General features: G+C 43.8%; 1 protein-coding gene across 26 annotated transcripts in view; it reads right to left on the bottom strand.

Annotated features, from left to right (window-relative positions):
- The window catches only part of Esrrg (estrogen related receptor gamma), a 630,688-nt gene that overhangs the window by 144,988 nt on the left and 467,929 nt on the right, over positions 1–17,771 (bottom strand). For all 26 annotated transcript variants that reach the window (XM_076548161.1, XM_076548174.1, XM_076548169.1 and 23 more), the window contains one exon: positions 9,020–9,136. In XM_076548161.1, the coding sequence (XP_076404276.1) occupies positions 9,020–9,136 (117 nt within the window). The remainder of the gene's footprint in view (positions 1–9,019; positions 9,137–17,771) is intronic.

Raw genomic sequence — 17,771 nt, 5'->3', positions numbered from 1 at the left:
GCCCTGTTAAGACATGACACCCTCAAGCTTGCCATTAATGACCTAAACTCTTCTATTTCAACTCAGCATCCAGAAATCACACTCTAGGTCTGTGGGCGTAGCTGAGTGACAGAGTCCTTGCCCAAAGTAAATGTGGTGCTAGGTTCCAACTCCCTTCCTACATCAAATAAAAATAGGTAAGAGAAAAAGAGAAGAGGAAGCAGGAGGAGGAGAAGGAGAGGGAAGAAAGGGAGACTATGGAAGAGGGGAAGAGGAGGAGGAAATTAAGAGGAGGAAGAGCAGGAAGAGATGCAGGCAGCCAGGTCCTGAGCCCCTCTCCCGGATTAGTCCCCATCATTGCCTGTCTCGTCAGCTGTCCCATCCATTCCAAGCAGTGTTTACAGATTAGAATTCTAAATCAAAGTCCCTTCCTAATGAATATCACTTGCATATAAATTTGAGGCTCCAGCTTCCTTGTTTGATCCATGAACTCAATTGTTTTTTATGGTCTCTAGAACTCTTCCATATAAATAGATGTTTTGGGGTACTGCTGACAAATGGCCTGCTGATCCATGTGTGGAACAGGAAAGATCCCTTGATGACCACAGTCATACATAGCAAGCTTCACACAGGCACAGGATAGACCTGGCCCCATTACAAACACCCCTGACATCTGATTCTGTCTCCTCTTCTGCTATAACTGGACCTTGAAAAACTCACTGAAATTCTCTGGACCTTGATTTCCTTATCTACTTAATGAGAATCTGGCATCTGGGGCCCCACTGTTCTATAACTGCTTTGGGGCTCAGATGACTCTTTCACAGGGGTCCCCTATGACCATTGGAAAACACAGATGTTTATATTATGATTCATAACAGTAGCAACATTAGAGTTATGAAGGAACAACAAAAATTATTTTATGGTTGGGGGTCACAACATGAGGAACTGTAATTAGGGTTGCAGCATTAGGAAGATTGAGAACCACTGTCTATACTGAGTGGGATTCTAATGCAAAAATGGAAGATTGGCACCCTGAATCCTTTCCATATGGGACAGTGACTCTTTCTAAATATGGATTCCCACCTTGTTTTCACTCTGTTGGGAACATGAAGCTTCCTAGTTCTACACCAGTTCACAATGCCTACAAGAAATCACTTGTGTTCTCTCAGGCTTGTAAAGGTAGAAGATGCATGAATAACATTGATTATCTTCATAGTAGGAACATATTAGTTAGGTCAAGATTAAATATGAAGATCTAATTGAAACACAAACAAGATACGTAGTGGTTATATTCCTCATTTATTTGTCCCAATGAGTGACTTACTCCAATTTCAAACATACATGATTGTTCCTCTCTGCTCCTAACATTGTCACTATTTTTACCTCAAAAAACATGACACTAAAACTTCAAATAATTTCTGACGGGAACAAGTGCAGCAACATGTGATGAGACTGCAGATGAACACAGAAATAAAGCCATACTGACTGCACCTCACTGTACTGATATGACCCGGTTAGAACTGTCAGGAAATGCACAGCAAAATATACAATCAATGCTTTGGCCCTGAGTATTAAGATACCTAGGAACTACCCTAGTGTCTACTCAACTTTCAGGTTAGTTAAACATGCTAAAAATATCACAGCCCTTGTTCTGTGTATGGATGTGTGTGCACATGCACATGTGTATGAAAGTACATGCACGTGTGTGTGTGTGTGTGTGTGTGTGTGTGTGTGTGTGTGTGTGTACATGCGCGCGCATGTATAGGCCAGAGAACAAACTCAGTGTACTGAGAACATCACCTACCTGCCTACAGTTTACCAATTAGGCTAGGATGGCTGGGTGGGCTGGGTGGCTAGACCTCAGAGATCTGCCTGCCTCTGGATTTTTACGTGGATGCTGGGGGCTGAGTCATCAGACTTCTAAGGCAAACACCAAACTGAGCCATCTCCTCCCCAGCCAAGCTCCTATTCTCCCAGAAAAAAACAAAGGCGTTTAAAGAATTTTCAGTTTTGGCAAAATCAATGGAATAGTAGACATCATCATCCATAGCTACTGCACGATGGCCTTATCGTACTTCCAACCTCCTCCTCCTCCTCATCATCATCATCCCTGCCCTTGTTATCACAGTGTCTGGATGCCATATGCTAGGATAATGTTCTTGCAGCCATGACGTAATTTGAAAACCAAACCTGCACGATGTCAGAAGAGAAGGGGTAGGTGAGTCCACCTGCTCCCAGGTACAGATGGTCCCACAGAGTCTCGGGACCTGACAGCCTTGCTCATCCCAGCACAGGCAGCGGGAAAGTCAGTAGCAGCAACAAAAGTGCAACATCTTGTCAGGTTCTGGACCATGTGTGGAGATTTATCAAACGAGTTTCCCTTTTGTGGCTTTCTCCCACTAGGCCACCTCCTCCTTCCTCCTCTTGGACCACTCCTCCCTGCTTTCCTCCATGCTGAAGCTGAACAAGTGTAATGTTACTGAGGAAAATATCCTGTTGTGTAAAAGTCTTGATTCCATTTAAAAAGGGGTAAAGCAGGGTCACAGAAGAGGTCTTGGTGCTTAAGCATGAGCACTGGAGTTCAAATACCCAGAAACCCACAAAAATGCCATGACCTACTGTAATTTGGGGTTTCATGGAGAGCCTGTCTTAATGCAGAAGACTCAGAACTGTAACTGAGGATGATTCCAGCTGTCAACCTTGGGCCTCCATATGCACCAACATGCATACGCACCCATGCGTACCTATACACATACAAAAACATTCATCCATACATACACATACATTGCAAACACACACACAAAACTGGGGAAATGTAAAGAAATATTTTCTTTTCCTATTTGTTTGATCTGTGCACAAATAAAGGCTAAGCTTTCTCATGAACATTTGAACAAAATTTCACTTACAGATGACACAGATGTTCCTCTGTACAAGTCTTGGGAAGGCACCCTGAAAGGCATTGACATTGGGCCAGGCTAGACCTCAGGGCTGGGCAGAACCAGAGAAACCTCTGGCTACAGACACATTTTACATGAAGTGAGATCTCGCAGCCAGTCAATATGATATACATATGCATCATATCCATATCCATATACAACATATCCATAAACATGTGGTGCCCAGATTCAAGCTCCTGGCATCTTCTGCTTATCACAGCCCAGACTATGTCCACTGAGCTCTGAAACTCTTGTTTATCCTAAGAACCCCTACCAGCAAAATCCAGCAAGTTGAGGAAAGTTAATAACTCATTGCACTTCCAGGAAGCAAATCCAGGAATCCATTCAAATTCAAAGCCTTGAGTCTAGGTCCATCCGACCCCAAAGGCTGGGCCTTACTGTCTCTGGCAGCATTAGCTGACATGGGACTGCTCCTTTCTCTGGGCCACAGGGCATGGTGGGTGGGCACATCTGGTCCCTTCTTGGTTGCAGTGCTGAGGATGGAATACAGGAAGGAGCATATGCTTGGCTGTCCACAGCTTCCTCTGCAGTATCCTCCTCAATATCTACAACTCAGATGTTGAGCCTCCTAGTTAAAAAGCTTCAGTAGCAGGTTTGGGGGGAGGGATTGTCTAGTTTTGGGTTTTTCTGAAAGTGGGGTCTAATGTAGCCCACGCCAGCCCTGAATTGATCTTCCTGCTTCTGTTTCCCAAATGCTGGGACTACAGGCACGTGCAACCACACCTGGTAGTAGTTGTTGTTACTTTGTTTGTTTGTTTTAATGTCAAAAAGAGAACAAACTCTCTTGGAATAAAATACTGAAACTGGTCCTCTGTATTGCCTGGTTCGTCTGCACTTTTGCACAGACCCTGCCATGGCTAGGCAATACGCTGCGTGCGATTCGAGAGTGAGGAAAGGCACAGGCTGGCAGCAGGCTTTTCGCCCAGCACAGGAAGATCTGTGACTGATGCCAGCTCCTGCTCCAAAGCATGTTCCTGGCCAGTCAGAGCTACTGACTGAGACTTTCTCAAGAAAGGAAATACACACACACACAGAGAGAGAGAGAGAGAGAGAGAGAGAGAGAGAGAGAGAGAGAGAGAGAGAGAGAGAGAGAGAGAGAACCACAACAAAACAAAAAAATGAAAAACAAAACATGGATTGTCAATGTGAAGAAAACAGGAAAATCCCCTTCAAGTCTTTGATGGACTCTATCCCTCCACAGAATTATTGCCGCTTTCTTGGAACGGCTCCTTTTGTGATCAACAAAGAGAAACCAAACCAGTGTGCCATGACACAGCCTTTACATGAGCAAGGAGATGGTGCTAATTTAAAGTGCTTGACCAGATTCCCAGGTCCACTTTGACCAGTTGTGGAGGGGGTGCTTCTTTATATCCTACAAATTCCAAAGTTGGCAAGAGTTAGAGAAAGAAAGAAAGAAAGAAAGAAAGAAAGGAAGGAAGGAAGGAAGGAAGGAAGGAAGGAAGGAAGGAAGGAAGGAAGGAAGGAAGGAAGGGGAATGCTGACAGCAGATATGCTACAGATGTGTTTCCTCTGACCTCCAGTATGGGAGAAGACTGGAAAAATAATGCTGGTCCATCAGCACACTTAGCAGCCCAGAGAGTAACAAGAGGGACAAGGGGCTTGTTAGTGTGCTGGATTGTGCAGACACAGTAGCATCTGCTTAGAAGCATTTCTCTGAGTTTTGTTATTGTGTGACTATTTTTTCTTCTCCAACACTAGTGTTGACAACCCTTCTGTTTGTTTCAATTGGTAAGGTTTTTTTGTTGTGAATGAGCATGATCTTGTGTGTGTGTGTGTGTGTGTGCTCCTGTGAGAGTATACATGCACATATTCATGTGTATGCATATTTGCATGTGTGTGCCCACCCATGCGTGCATGCACATATAAGTGAGAGAACACAGACTGTGGGTGCTCATGTGTGTAGAGACTAAAGGTCAATGGCAGTTGTCTTACTGAATCATCTCTCCATATATATATATATGACTGTGTGCATGCATATGTATGTATGTATGTATGTATGTATGTATGTATGTATGTGTGTGCGTATTTTTTGTGGCAGGGTCTCTCATCAAACCTTGAATTCATATACAGAGAAGACTTGCTAGCCACCAAGCCCCTGGAATTATCTTGTCTACACCTTGTGAGTCCTAGGATTCCAGGCCTCTGCCAGGCCCAGTTTTTTGTGGGTTCTGGTGGAATAAACTCAGGTCCTCATGCTTGCATGGAAAGCATCTTACTGACCGAGTCATCTCCCAGCTTCCTCAACTGGTAACAAGTATTTGACTCAAAAATTCTAATCCGGGGTCTGGAGAGGTGAATCAGCCATTAAGAGCACTTGCTGCTCGGACCTGAGTTCAGTTCCCAGCACCAAGCTAAGCAGCTGGCAGTCACCTGTAACCTCAGATCCAGGGCACCTTACATCCTCCACTGGCCTCTAAGGACACCTGTCCCCTTGTGCAGATACCAAGACACGTGATTAAGAATAAAGGAGTTCTTTTTTAAAAAAATCTAGTCTCAAGCATCAAGCCTAGTTCACTTAGATTTCTGGTGCCGGCTTATGGGGAGACAGAAGCTATGGGCACTTATTCCTGTGTCTTAGTTTATCCACAAAGCCACTCATTCCCTTTCCTCCTGGGCCTACACTTAGCTATCTTCTCACAGGGACACGCCTCAATTAGTAGAAATGCCAGTCAGTATGACTAAGGATTATCATTTTTTAAAAACAGTCAAGGCCTCATTTTTCTATAAGCCCGCTTTTTAATGAAAGCCTCCTCCGTCCCCTCCCCTCAGGCAGTACTTTATGATACACTTGGCGAACTGAATAAAAGATACCTGTTAAAGCAAGGACGGCTTCCATCGAGGCTGTTGAAATCTGATTTCATCTCAGATTCGAGAACTAATGTTGTTTTTTGTTTAACTAGATTTCGCCTGTCAATTTCCAGACCTGCTGTGCCGTCCGCCTGTATGGACTGCTGTGGTCAACATGGGGGTTGTAGGAGCAAATTTTATTATGGACTGGTAATTGAATTGAACAGGTTTACATTTGAATAGATTTACTACACCATGATCCCTGACATACTGCACGGGACTCAAATCCCTGCACATCCATAAAGATACGTTTAAGAGGGTATCACCCTACCCAGGCCTAGGGAGCGAGCCTTGAGCCACGGAGAGGCCCAAGCATAATTGTGCATTTATATGCAGGGTGAAATGCAATATTTCACTGTATTCTTTAAGCAGAAAAGAAAGGAAAACAATATTCCATATTTACTCACACCATCCTATCTCTGCTTTAAGGGTAACAGGCTCAGAGAAACAATATTTTGCCATCCGCGTGTTCATGAGGAAGTAAATGGGAAATAAATTATTATTTGAGCATGGCAGCAACGGCAGCACTTCCCTTGAAAACACATCCTCTAAAGGCGTGCTAGCAAGTGCTGAAGAGGTGCGAATCACAGATAAGCACAGCCCGATTTACTCCGAGCAACAATGTTTAATTAAACGCCTCTCACACATCTGCCTTCACTCTCGCCTCCCTTCAGACGCTCTCCTAGAAACTACGAGAAGCATGATCTAAGAAAAAAGACGTGTCCCTGTTCATCTTTAAAGTTGAAACAGCAATCAGATGAGTAAATTACAGTATTGAAATCAAACTAATCAAAACTCCTATCTCCCTAGAAATGGAGGCGTGTCTCTACGCACTTCACTGTTTGAAAACAAAATCGGAATCTGAGGTGTACTCACAGAAGGCTTTCATTGATACATGACTTCCATTACATTTAAACAAATGGATTGCTTTTAAACGTAATAATTCTTCAATTTCCAGGGGTTTGCAACCTTCCACTAACCTTTATGTTTGAGCACAAGTTTAGTTTAAATCTCCCCAGAGTAAATGGTAATATAGACATAACCAAGACCGAAACCCAACTGTCCATCACTTATAACATTCTGAATTATGTTTTTATGGGATTTTCTACAGCATGGGGAGGGGGTGATCTACCCTGTGAATTAGTATCTGTATGCTATTCTACCAGAGGGCTTAAGGCATTGGCTAAGCAAACTTAGAACCTTAAAATAGTTAATCATCATCATCATCATCATCATCATCACCAGAACCTAAAGCAGCAGTTCTCAAACTGTGGATCTCAACCCCTTTGGGTATCAAACGACCCTTTCACAGGGGTTGCCTAAGACCATTAGAAAACACAGATACTTACATTATGATTCATTGCAGTAGAAAAATTAGCTATGAAGTAGTAACAAAAATAATGTTATGGCTGGGCATCACCACAACACGAGGAACTGTGTTAAAGGGCCGCAGCATCAGGAAGGTTGAGAACCACTGCTCTAAAGGAATCTGGCTTGTACTTCAGTTAGGTGGGTGGGTTTGCTTTTCAGTCATGTGTTCAGCTTTGTCAAAAATTACCCTCTGTGCAGTTTCATAAACATATTTACCAGCAACCAAGCAACTTGGGCGACACAGGGCCTGGAAGAGTGTCTGGTGTGTGGGAGGAGCTGCCTGCAAATGTAGCAGATGGGTTGGAAACCAGAGGTTGCCTGTGAGATCTCCTAATGGGACCAAAGCCCTAAGATACAAAGGGCCCCATCCTCATTTTTATTTCCAGTGCTACCTGGTCACCAGTCTTCATGAATCCCTCCTTCCTCGTCCCTGACTTATGACACCCACTTAAGTGGGTCTGCCGCTACCATTCTTCCTCCTGACAGAGTCTCCCTCTCCCCCTCATATTCATACATCACACATGGTACATATAATCATATCACCGCGTATCATTTCCCTGTTTTTGACATCCTATGGTGGTCACCTTCTTGCAACACTTTCAAGTTATAAGTTTGCTGACAACTGTTTCCCAAGGACAAAGCCACGCTGAAGATGAGATGGAGAAATGAAGGAGTTGGTTTTACTTTTTCCAGTAGACAAATGAAGGGCAGGTGCATAGGGCAGGAGTTCCCGGCCCTGCATTCCATTGCTGCGCTCCTTCCCCTGTGATAATCTTATACCAGACGGCCCTGGACAGGTACAGGCCCCCAGTAGAATTATGCAAATCTAGTGACCATGTATTTAGTGAGCCTCATCGTTCTCCTTTGCAAATATGTGAACTTCAAACGTAAACCAAAAGGTGAGGGGGAGAAAGCTGTAGTGATAATACATAAATTCTGGGGTGGCAGATCTATACATTTCTATAAATAATTAACCTAACTTTAGTTCTAAACTTCCTTCCATGAGCACATGTTCATCTTGGTGCTTTATGAAAACATCATATTCACTTTAAACTCCAATGGGCTTTCTGAATACAAAGAAAGGGTAAGCTGTGTGCAATATGTAAAATGTATTGCTACAAATGTGTATGTACAGAGATTCGTTAAAAAAAACAACTAGGGGTAGGTTTCTCAGAGAAAAGGAAAAATGTTACTCTACCTCCAAGCTGATGATTGTTTTGTCTAAATAAGCTGAACTAGGTGGGGCCTCTGACATGTGGGGGCTAGCAGAGTGTCCTCCACAGCCAATGGGTTCGCTTCCTAATGCAAGAATGATCCAGTATGGAAGCTCGTTCAGTGTGTTTAGCACAGGATCTACCTTCCCTGGCTTTACCTTCTGTTGCTGGGAGCTATTCCCCACTGAAACCAAGCAAAGCAACCATAATGTCAAAACATCAGCCCTATTCTACCAGAGAAAGTAAGTACTCAAGATATGCTTGGAAAACACTACATGACCCTAAACCCAAAACTGGTTTTTAAAAAACTTGAGAAGGGGGATGCACTGTGAGCAGCCTCTTAGCTTGCCTCCATCTTCTCCCCTCTGTAAACTGTAAAGATCAAAGGACCAGGCCCACAAGCACTGTGGGGAATTCAGGTCAGATCACAACCTTCTGGTTGGTATCAAGCTGCTAGCCATGAGGTATCAGAAACTCGGGTTGTACGGGTGTTCTGCCATCAGATTCGGGGCCCCTACTGACCCACCTTTTCTGGTTTCTGTGGAACTGGTCTTGATCCCCGTTTTGATTGCCACCACCAGCCCCCACCCCCCAAACCCAGCACACAGGGTTCTGAGCAGGGCCACTTACCTTCTTTGAGCATGCCCACTTTGAGACACTTCATGAAGCGGCAGGCCTGGCAGGATTTGCGTCTGCGCTTGGTGATCTCGCACTCATTCGTGGCTGGGCAGCTGTACTCGATGTTACCTACAGCACAGAGTGGGAGGGAAAGAGGCAGTCAGAGGGGCAGGTCGGGAGAGACAGAGGCATCCCAGAGAAAGGGTGAACTCTGGTACCCTGAACCCCAAAGCCGTGTGAGTGAGAGACATCAGGAATGGGACAAGTGCCCCAGCAAGCTGGAGATCTGCTACGGCCATAGAATATGCCTCTATGGGAGCAACATGACACAAATTAGCACTTCCAGAGAGGCTGAGGCAGGAGCATTGCCCCAAGTCCAAAGCAGCTTGGTCTACATAAGTTCTAGGCCAGCAAGGGTTACCCAATGAGACTCTTTCTAAAAATAGGGGGGAGGAATCTGATGTGAGCCTCTTATGATCATAATCTACTTGAAAATTTCTTTTGTAGTCAAAACATTCTGGAAGACTGTTACAGGATAACAAACAATCGCTAAGCAAAGTTGACCCACACCAAGCATCGCCTCCTAGAAGAGATTCCAAAGCAGTCTATGCTCATAAAACATAAACACCAGCGGCTGGAGAAACAGGTCAGTGGTGAAGAGCACTCACTGCTCTTCCATAGGATGCGGGTTTGATTCTCAGCACCCACATGGGGCTGCTCACAACTACCTATAACTCCAGTTCCAGAGGTTCCGAGGCTCTCTGCTGGACTCTGCTGGCACATACAGGCAAGCCGACACACACAAAATAAAATAGCTAAATCTTAAGACAAAAACAAACAAACAAAAAAACTAAACATGCAAACAAAATGTCACATCTGGATCCCAGTCTAGACTCATGCTTTGGGACAAGCTGCTTGTCCTTCGGCTGCATAAACCTCTCAGAGCTCAGGGACCCAAAGTGAGTAATTCCTGTTAGCACCTGGCATGCAGGGCAGGAACATAACTCTTCCTGCCCTTCTAGTCAGGCAGAACTTCCCAGGATGCTCACTGGTGGTGCTGAGGGTAAGGAGGGTGGGAATAATGGCTGCCATTGCTATTATCATCTTCATGGTGCTTGTGACATTACTTGCATAATTAATTCCAAGCACCATGGAATGGTAATGTCAACAAACTATTCAGGTTATATTTTTAATAGTAGACTGTACTGTTTTTAGCTACATGTAATAATCTGAAATGAAAAAAACGTGTAACCGGAAGATTTAAACTTTCAATGTTTCTCTGAAGACAATGAAGTGTGTGGGGTGTGCTCTAGGCAGCTACAGCCTTATAAAGAGCTGCCTTGAAAAATAAAGGCTGTCTTCACTATCAGCCCCGTCGCAGAGTGCTTGAAGGTCTCCGGCTACTTCCTAACCCTTTCCCCCCGTGATTAAGTGCATTAGTAACCTAATGAAAATGCATCCTGCTTATTGCCCTCTTGGGAAGGGGGAGGTCATCGCACCGAATGCATAAATTGTCATAGGAGACGGTCCGGGCATAATTGCAATTTTGCTGTTCCACGCTTGCTGTACTCAGGGTCCATCGAGTCCCCTGAAACATGCGCAGATCCAAGTAATTAGCATAGAAGGCTGCCTGGGACCACAGCATTGATGAAATATTTCAGACTTAATCACACTTTGTAAACACTGATTTATATTGACTACCTTTCTGTGGACTGATGCCTCCTCATTAAATATCACATTAGTGCTTCACAGGACTGTTCAAAGGCTCCACTACTCACCAACTGCTAATTCACCAGGAAGTGATACCTAGCCACTTGGAACTACAGAAAATTGGTTAAGTATGCATGACTTAAAAAAAAAGTCTTGAGCATTATAACTTGAGGTAAATTGACTGGCTAAATTAGCATTCTAATTCAAAGCAACTACTTTAAAATGAGGTTAGATAATAGAAGTGATATTAACTGCATTAACAGGAATAGTCACCATCACCGTCTTCAGAAATATCACTCAGGGGCTGGAGAGATATTTCATCTGGGAAAGTGTTAGGGGCAGAAGGCTGGCCATGTGCATTCATTCCCAGAACCCATGCGAAGGCAGGAGGGGAGAACCAATTCCACATCATTGTCTGCTGCTCTTCATACAGGAGCACGGGCATCCACTATCCTCACATTAATTAATAAACATTTTTAAGAAAAATATTACTCAGGAAATAGACTAGCAGAATAGCTCAGGAGTAAAAGCTTTACAGGCCTGAAAACCTGAGTTCCATCCCTGAATACCATAGTGTGGCAGGAGCTCTCTCTCTCTCTCTCTCTCTCTCTCTCTCTCTCTCTCTCTCTCTCTCTCTCTCTCTCTCTCTTACAGACACACACACACAAGTAATAATAGTAATAATAATGATGATGGTGATGAAGGAGACAGGCAAATGATAAGGTAGATGAACCTTGGCCTGGTCAAAGCTTAGAATAACGAGATTTGGAATCTGAGCAGTTTCTTTCAAATGTCCCAGAAATCTATTCTGTATCAAAGGAATGGTGCTACAGTTTTGTTTGTTTCTGTTTTTGCTTTTGGTATGGTACTGTGGATTGAACCTGGGACCTTGCAAAAGTACACCAGGCTAGCCCTGAGCTATCCCCAGCCCTGTTTTTATATTTTGAATTTTATTTTGAAACAGTTTCACTAAGTTCTCTAGGCTGGCCTAAAACTCATACTCTTTCTGCCTCTTCCTCCTGAGTAGCTACCACCCTAACTGACTGCTGGTAATTCAGTGTTCAGCCACCAGATCCTTATAGTCTCTAGGATATTCTCTGTATTTATTTAAAAGGAAACTAACAATTTCTCTATTAGAGAGGACTGAACAATAATTCCAAAGACTGGAAAAATGCTTAAAAACACCACCATTTCTAGCCATTTCACATCTTTGAAACTAGTGTTCAATGGTTCACATTCCCATGAGGCATAGACATTTACCCCATGCCTTCAACTCAGCGGTGCAAACGTCTGCCACATGATGCACGACAACACACAAGTGTGTCTTTCCATCAGTCTTTGGAGATTATGTCCTCATTGCTCACGGCAGGACGCTTTGAACAGGGACTGTCAGGCAGGCACAGGCTCACACCTCGATCTGCCCCTCCTCCAGGTCATGGACCTCTACCCTCCTTGATGTAGTTCAGAATGGGTGCCATGTACACTGTCGCTTCCCATAACTGCCTTTATCACATCTCTAATTTAAAATAAAAGAGCTAAGCTTGGTGTTCACATCTATAGATCTCAGCACTAGGAAGATGGGGCATGAGGTCTGCTGGGCGTTCCAGACCCATTTGGACCTTGTAATAAATAATAGAATAAATAAAATAAAATATCTTCCCTAGCATATGTAAGGTTTTATGTTTGACACCCAGCACCACACATGTGTGTGCTCACACAGACACATGGACACACATACACACACACACATACACACACACACACACACACACACACACACACACACACACACACACACACATAACTGCTGCCCTTCTGAATTAAGTCTAAGCTATCCAACTGCCACACAAGGTCCTCTTCCAATCTAACACTCATCTACTTTTCCAGCAATATAACAATTATTACCTCACATGAACTTCCAGATGCAGCCAATTTGATTTATTCATTTTTTTTGCTGCGTGTCCTTCAAGACTCCCCTCTGAGAATGATCTATTTCTGCCCCTCTTTTCTTCTTAAAATTATTTCCAAGACTCAGTGTTCAACTCCAATTCCATTCCAATCATTTATGAAAACTTCTCAGACCATTCTAGAAGGAAATGACTTCTGGGGATGCCTATCTTTTGAGGTGCTGTCATCTAATACAGACAGGTCGTATTTTGTTAAGCCTTTGCATATGCATGCTCCCCACTAGACAAGAAGACGGTGGAGGACAGGAGGCAATTCTTAGGAAGTATGAACATCTCCAACCAAGGGCTGTGGTAACTCAGGAGAGGGAGGTAAGGTTGGTGGTGGCGGCCTGTGCTTGTAACCCCAGAACTGGAGTGGTAGAGACAGGTAGCACTTTGAAGCTCACCGGCCAGCCAGTCTAGTGTAGTTGGCAAGCCACAGGTCAGTGAGTGAACTTGTCTTAGAAGAAGAAAAAGTAGACAGTGTCTGAGGAGTGATACCCAAGACGGACCTCTGTCCTCTGTGGGGATGTGTACACATGTACACACACACATATGCAGATACATGTACATATGCACGCATGCATCTATGCTCACAGAGAGTATGCTTAGAAAAAGTCAATGACTTCCTCACACAGGGAAAAATGTCTGAGCTATGCTATGAAAAAAACAGTTCAGTAATGACACTGGTCCAAAGGAATCTCCCCGAAGCCACAGGATACACAAAAATGTCTTTCTAAGAACTTCTCCACAATGGGGCCAGGAGTATGGCTCAGTAGGGACAATGCTTGCTTGGTATGTGGGAACCCTGGGTTCAACTGGGTTCAGCACTACTGAAAAATCAGGTGTAGTGGCTTAGGCTCGAAACCCTAGCACTCTGGAGGTTGAAGCAGGAGGATCAGAGGTTCAAGGTCAGGCTGGGACAGAATGAGCCTTTATTTTAAATATTCTTTTAGCACAACTGTCCTACATATTTATATCATTTATTACACACACACACACACACACACACACACACACACACACATTTTTCAGTATACACTCAATTTAGATGGATGGAAATTGTTTACAACGAATTGGGTATCCTTGTGAACCTTCTGTCTTAAGGAAGTCTTAATATATGAAGATGATAACCTTGATCTCACTAAGCAACTCTGGTTTATATTTGGAAAAACAAATCAGCATCACTCTAAATAAAGTTATTTGCTAGAGGGAAACCTAATTTTCAAGGCCTCCCACAGAGTTCCTCACATCACTGTTGTCTGTGGTCACCCAGCCGTCAACATCTTTGATCCATGTTACAGGCTCTTGAGACTTTATCCTTCAAATACCTTGCCTGTTGCTTTAGGAGTCAATTAAAAGGAGGCATTCTATATTTGAAATGTGCCACCCCAAGCACCTGGATAACAATGTAGCAGACACTTTGGTAACCGTTCAAAGACTTGCTTCCCACTGGACCACAGCCTCTCTATGGGACACTTGTTTTCCTCCAAGTCACTACAAGTAGAAACTAGACAAAAATAAATAAATAATGGAATGTTTAAAATCTCCCATATATTTGGGTCCCTGTAGCATTTATCCTGGATAAAAGCAGCCAGGGCACAGCAGAAGGTACTGTTCCCAGCACAGCATTCTCATTGAAAACAAAGAGTTTTCATAGATGATGGCTCATGATTTTCTGGGACACATTTGTTAGATGGCACTGGGGACTGTGTTGGGCAGCTCCTGATGCTGTGGCTGGAATTTTCCTGGTTTTGTCAACACTTGGGGAAGTGTGCTCTCTTGCAGAAGGAGTGGGGTACACATGGAAGCTTGGGGTCCTAAAACCAGGCTGATTGGAGGGATAGAGCAATTTATAACATCGTTTGGCAGCTTTTCAGAACGTCCCAGGCTCTGGTTACTTATTTCGGAGTCTTTTATACAATTAGCTTGCAGGCGATATAATTTTCTCACTTACTGCCTAATAGAATCTTGCAGCTTTCTGGCGGACGGAATAACAGGGTGTGTGCAGAACTCCAGCCTAGGGTGCCAGCGGATAATTTGTAGATTCCTTTCAGTCACTTAATGGACTTTTACACTTTGGCAGTGAAAGAGCTGAATGATTGAAATTAGCATGGCATCTCAAAATAAAAATATATGTCAAACCTTCACTCCGATCCACACGACTCCCACAGGGCACCCACCCCCTCGCCTTTAGAACCCTAGGTTAGCCCTCTTTTCTAATCACCCTCATGCCATCCTGATGAAGCCAACTCCAGAGCCACTGTCTGTTCCCCCTGCTTGTTTTTAATTTTATTAACAAAACCAAACGGCTCTAGGTGACCCCAGGGCACTGCAAGCGGGGTTTAGACAATTGTTCTCTGATATTCAGTGATTTTTTAAAAACAATAATGGGCTTTGCTTTGGCAACACAATTTCAGAGTATCAAAAGTGTGAGGCAATAATCTGTAGCAGTTTTGTTTTCAATACCCTGAAATAGAGAAAAAGAAAGGGGGAAAAGAAAAAAACCATTTGTGGTATAATAGCCAAGTTTGGTTTTTTGTTTTTCTTTTGTTTTGTTTTCACTTTTAACAAAACAAGACATTCTTTGCTTTGCTTTTCATTTCCTGCTTTTGATTTTCTTTTTGATTCTAGCTGTGTTCTGTTTGTCCCACTTAAAAACAGAAAACAATACCACTGCCATCTATAGCTGAGATTACACAATATGGGTTCTTTATTACCTGTCTGTAACGTTTTAAATGTCATAATTACATCATTGCACACGGGAGTTTGAGGAAGCGCTCATGTGTATGCATATATATGTGGGGGTGAACAGAGGAGGACACGCCTGTCCCCTTTCTCACTCTCTGCTGTATTCCCTTGAGACAGGGTCTCTCACTGGCTCCAAGTCTCACTTTCTCTTTTCTGCTAGGCAACCTGCCAGCCAGTGAGCCTCGGGAACTCTCTCAATGTGTGTCCCCTCTTCTCTCTTCTTTCTCTGGCCCCTTTTCCCCCTTTATTAGGGTCACAGGTACTGGTAGCCACACCCAGCTTTTTTCCTCCATGGGTTCTCAGGATCTGAACTGCAGCATAAGGGTCATAATGGCCTGATAGCACACATTGATGGATTTTGAACATGAGGCACAGGCTTAGTTCCTGAACAGGAATGAAATGTGCCTTAAGGAAAAGACACTAGAAAATACCACAAGCAGGTGCTTGGCTGAGTCGGAGAGAGGGACAAGGCTTAGTTGGAAAAATGCTAACATGGCATGGGTGAGGCTCTGGGTTCCATCCTTAGTCCTGTATAAGTCAGGCAGGGTGACACATGCCAGTCAGCCAGGCACCCTGAAGGCAGAGGCAGGAAGATAAGGAACTCAAGGTCATCCTCTGCCACATGGGGAGCTGAGTTCAAGGCCATCCCAGACTGCAAGAGATTGCCTAAAACTAGCAAAAAAGCAAGAGGCAGGCCTGTATCCTTTATATTGAATGAGAAAATACTACTGGGGATAACATGCCATAAAACAAATTATTTGTCCTTGAGTTTTCTTCCAGTTGAAGTAAGACACACCTCACCTCAATTTCTTTAAGATTAACTGAACACAAGGCATTGTGGTTACAGAGAAGCTGGAAGAATCATGTACGGCCATTGGAAATTAGCTTTTAGCGAGCCTCTAGTTAGGAGACAATGTGGCAGCAGTGAGTGAGGGAAGAAGAGGAGGAAAGAGGAGGAAACCAGAGAGTGAGGAGACCGTAGGCTTAGTTCTACATTCCCGTCCCTGGTTTACTCCTGGTTGGTGTGAGCCAGAATTCTCAGTGTTCTGAATTACAAAGAACCGCATTGTTTGGCATCCATGTAAGAGTTACATGATAAAAGCTTTAAATCACATATCTAGTGTTTCCCTTCTGAGAAGAAGGACAGCAAACATAGGGGTCCATTGGTTATTCTCTATCTCCACTTGAAGACCTGAATCTGAGTTTGGGAATGATATAAAACTCACTCTCAAGCCGGTGTAGTGATACATGCCTGTCGTTCAGGAGGCAGAGGCAGGAGGATCTAAGCAAGTGAGTGCCAGGCAGCCAGGGCTATACAGTGTGAGCCTATCATTAAAAACCAAACAAGAATAAAACACAAAACAACAACCAAACTGTCTACAAATTCTTGCCAAGATGTGAAAATGAATGACTATCGCTCCTCGGAGAAATATAAAGAGCATTGTTGTCTTGCTAACAATGCTACAGTTCATACAGCCGCTGAGGAGGAGACATGGAATGTGTAAACGTAAGGACAGAGGACCGAGTCATTGATTAGACCATCTAGAAAGTGAATCTCAGACACAGGAGCCACAGCTGCTTGTGAACACTCCCTGCCCCCTCACAGGAGCCTGGAGGGGTGACTGTCATGGAGCAGGAGCTGGCTCTCACTGTGATAGAAAGCCTCCCAAACCCTGACCCCTGCTCTAGTCCCAGATCAGTTTCTACTGAGACCCCAACATCCATCACCTTGCCTCATGTCTTTGTGGGGGTCTGGAGGTTCCAGGCAGCAGCAGCAGCATCTTTTCTCCTGGTCTTCTGCATTTTTATCTTCACAGCTATTACTCCCAGTGCTCCCAGGACTGAGTAAAGGTTTCTGATGCCGACCACCTCATCTGATGCTCACCTTTCAGGGAGCTTTTCCCTGCATTTACACAGCTTGACTCTGTGTCTGTGAACTGCCCCTCCAGCCCAGCTACGCATCTCTTTACAGAGACATTCTAGGGCTGTGCACAGTGAAGCCAACAGACCAAAGGGAGCACTCACTACTATTTTTTTTCAAGACATCATCTTAATATGCCAGGGTTGACCTTGAGCTCAAGTGAAACTTTTGCCTCATTCTTCTAAATAATTAGGCTTCAAGGTTAGCATACCATAGTAGCTACACTATCCACTGACTTTTTAGGGATTCTGCTCTTTAATGTCCCATTTTAGAGTTTACAACCCAACTATTCATCAAAAAAAAAAATAGACAGCAAGAATAGAAAGGAAGAAAAAAGAAAGAAAGAAGGACCAAAGTTCATGTTTAGAAAGAGAAGAAACCCTATGCTCTCACTCATGTGGAACCTAGCCTATACATGTCTACCTGTACATATATT

Source organism: Peromyscus maniculatus, chromosome 11 (genome assembly GCF_049852395.1).
Source record: "Peromyscus maniculatus bairdii isolate BWxNUB_F1_BW_parent chromosome 11, HU_Pman_BW_mat_3.1, whole genome shotgun sequence".
In the NCBI taxonomy this organism is placed as follows: domain Eukaryota; kingdom Metazoa; phylum Chordata; class Mammalia; order Rodentia; family Cricetidae; genus Peromyscus; species Peromyscus maniculatus.
This window is presented reverse-complemented; position numbering and strand designations above follow the sequence as displayed.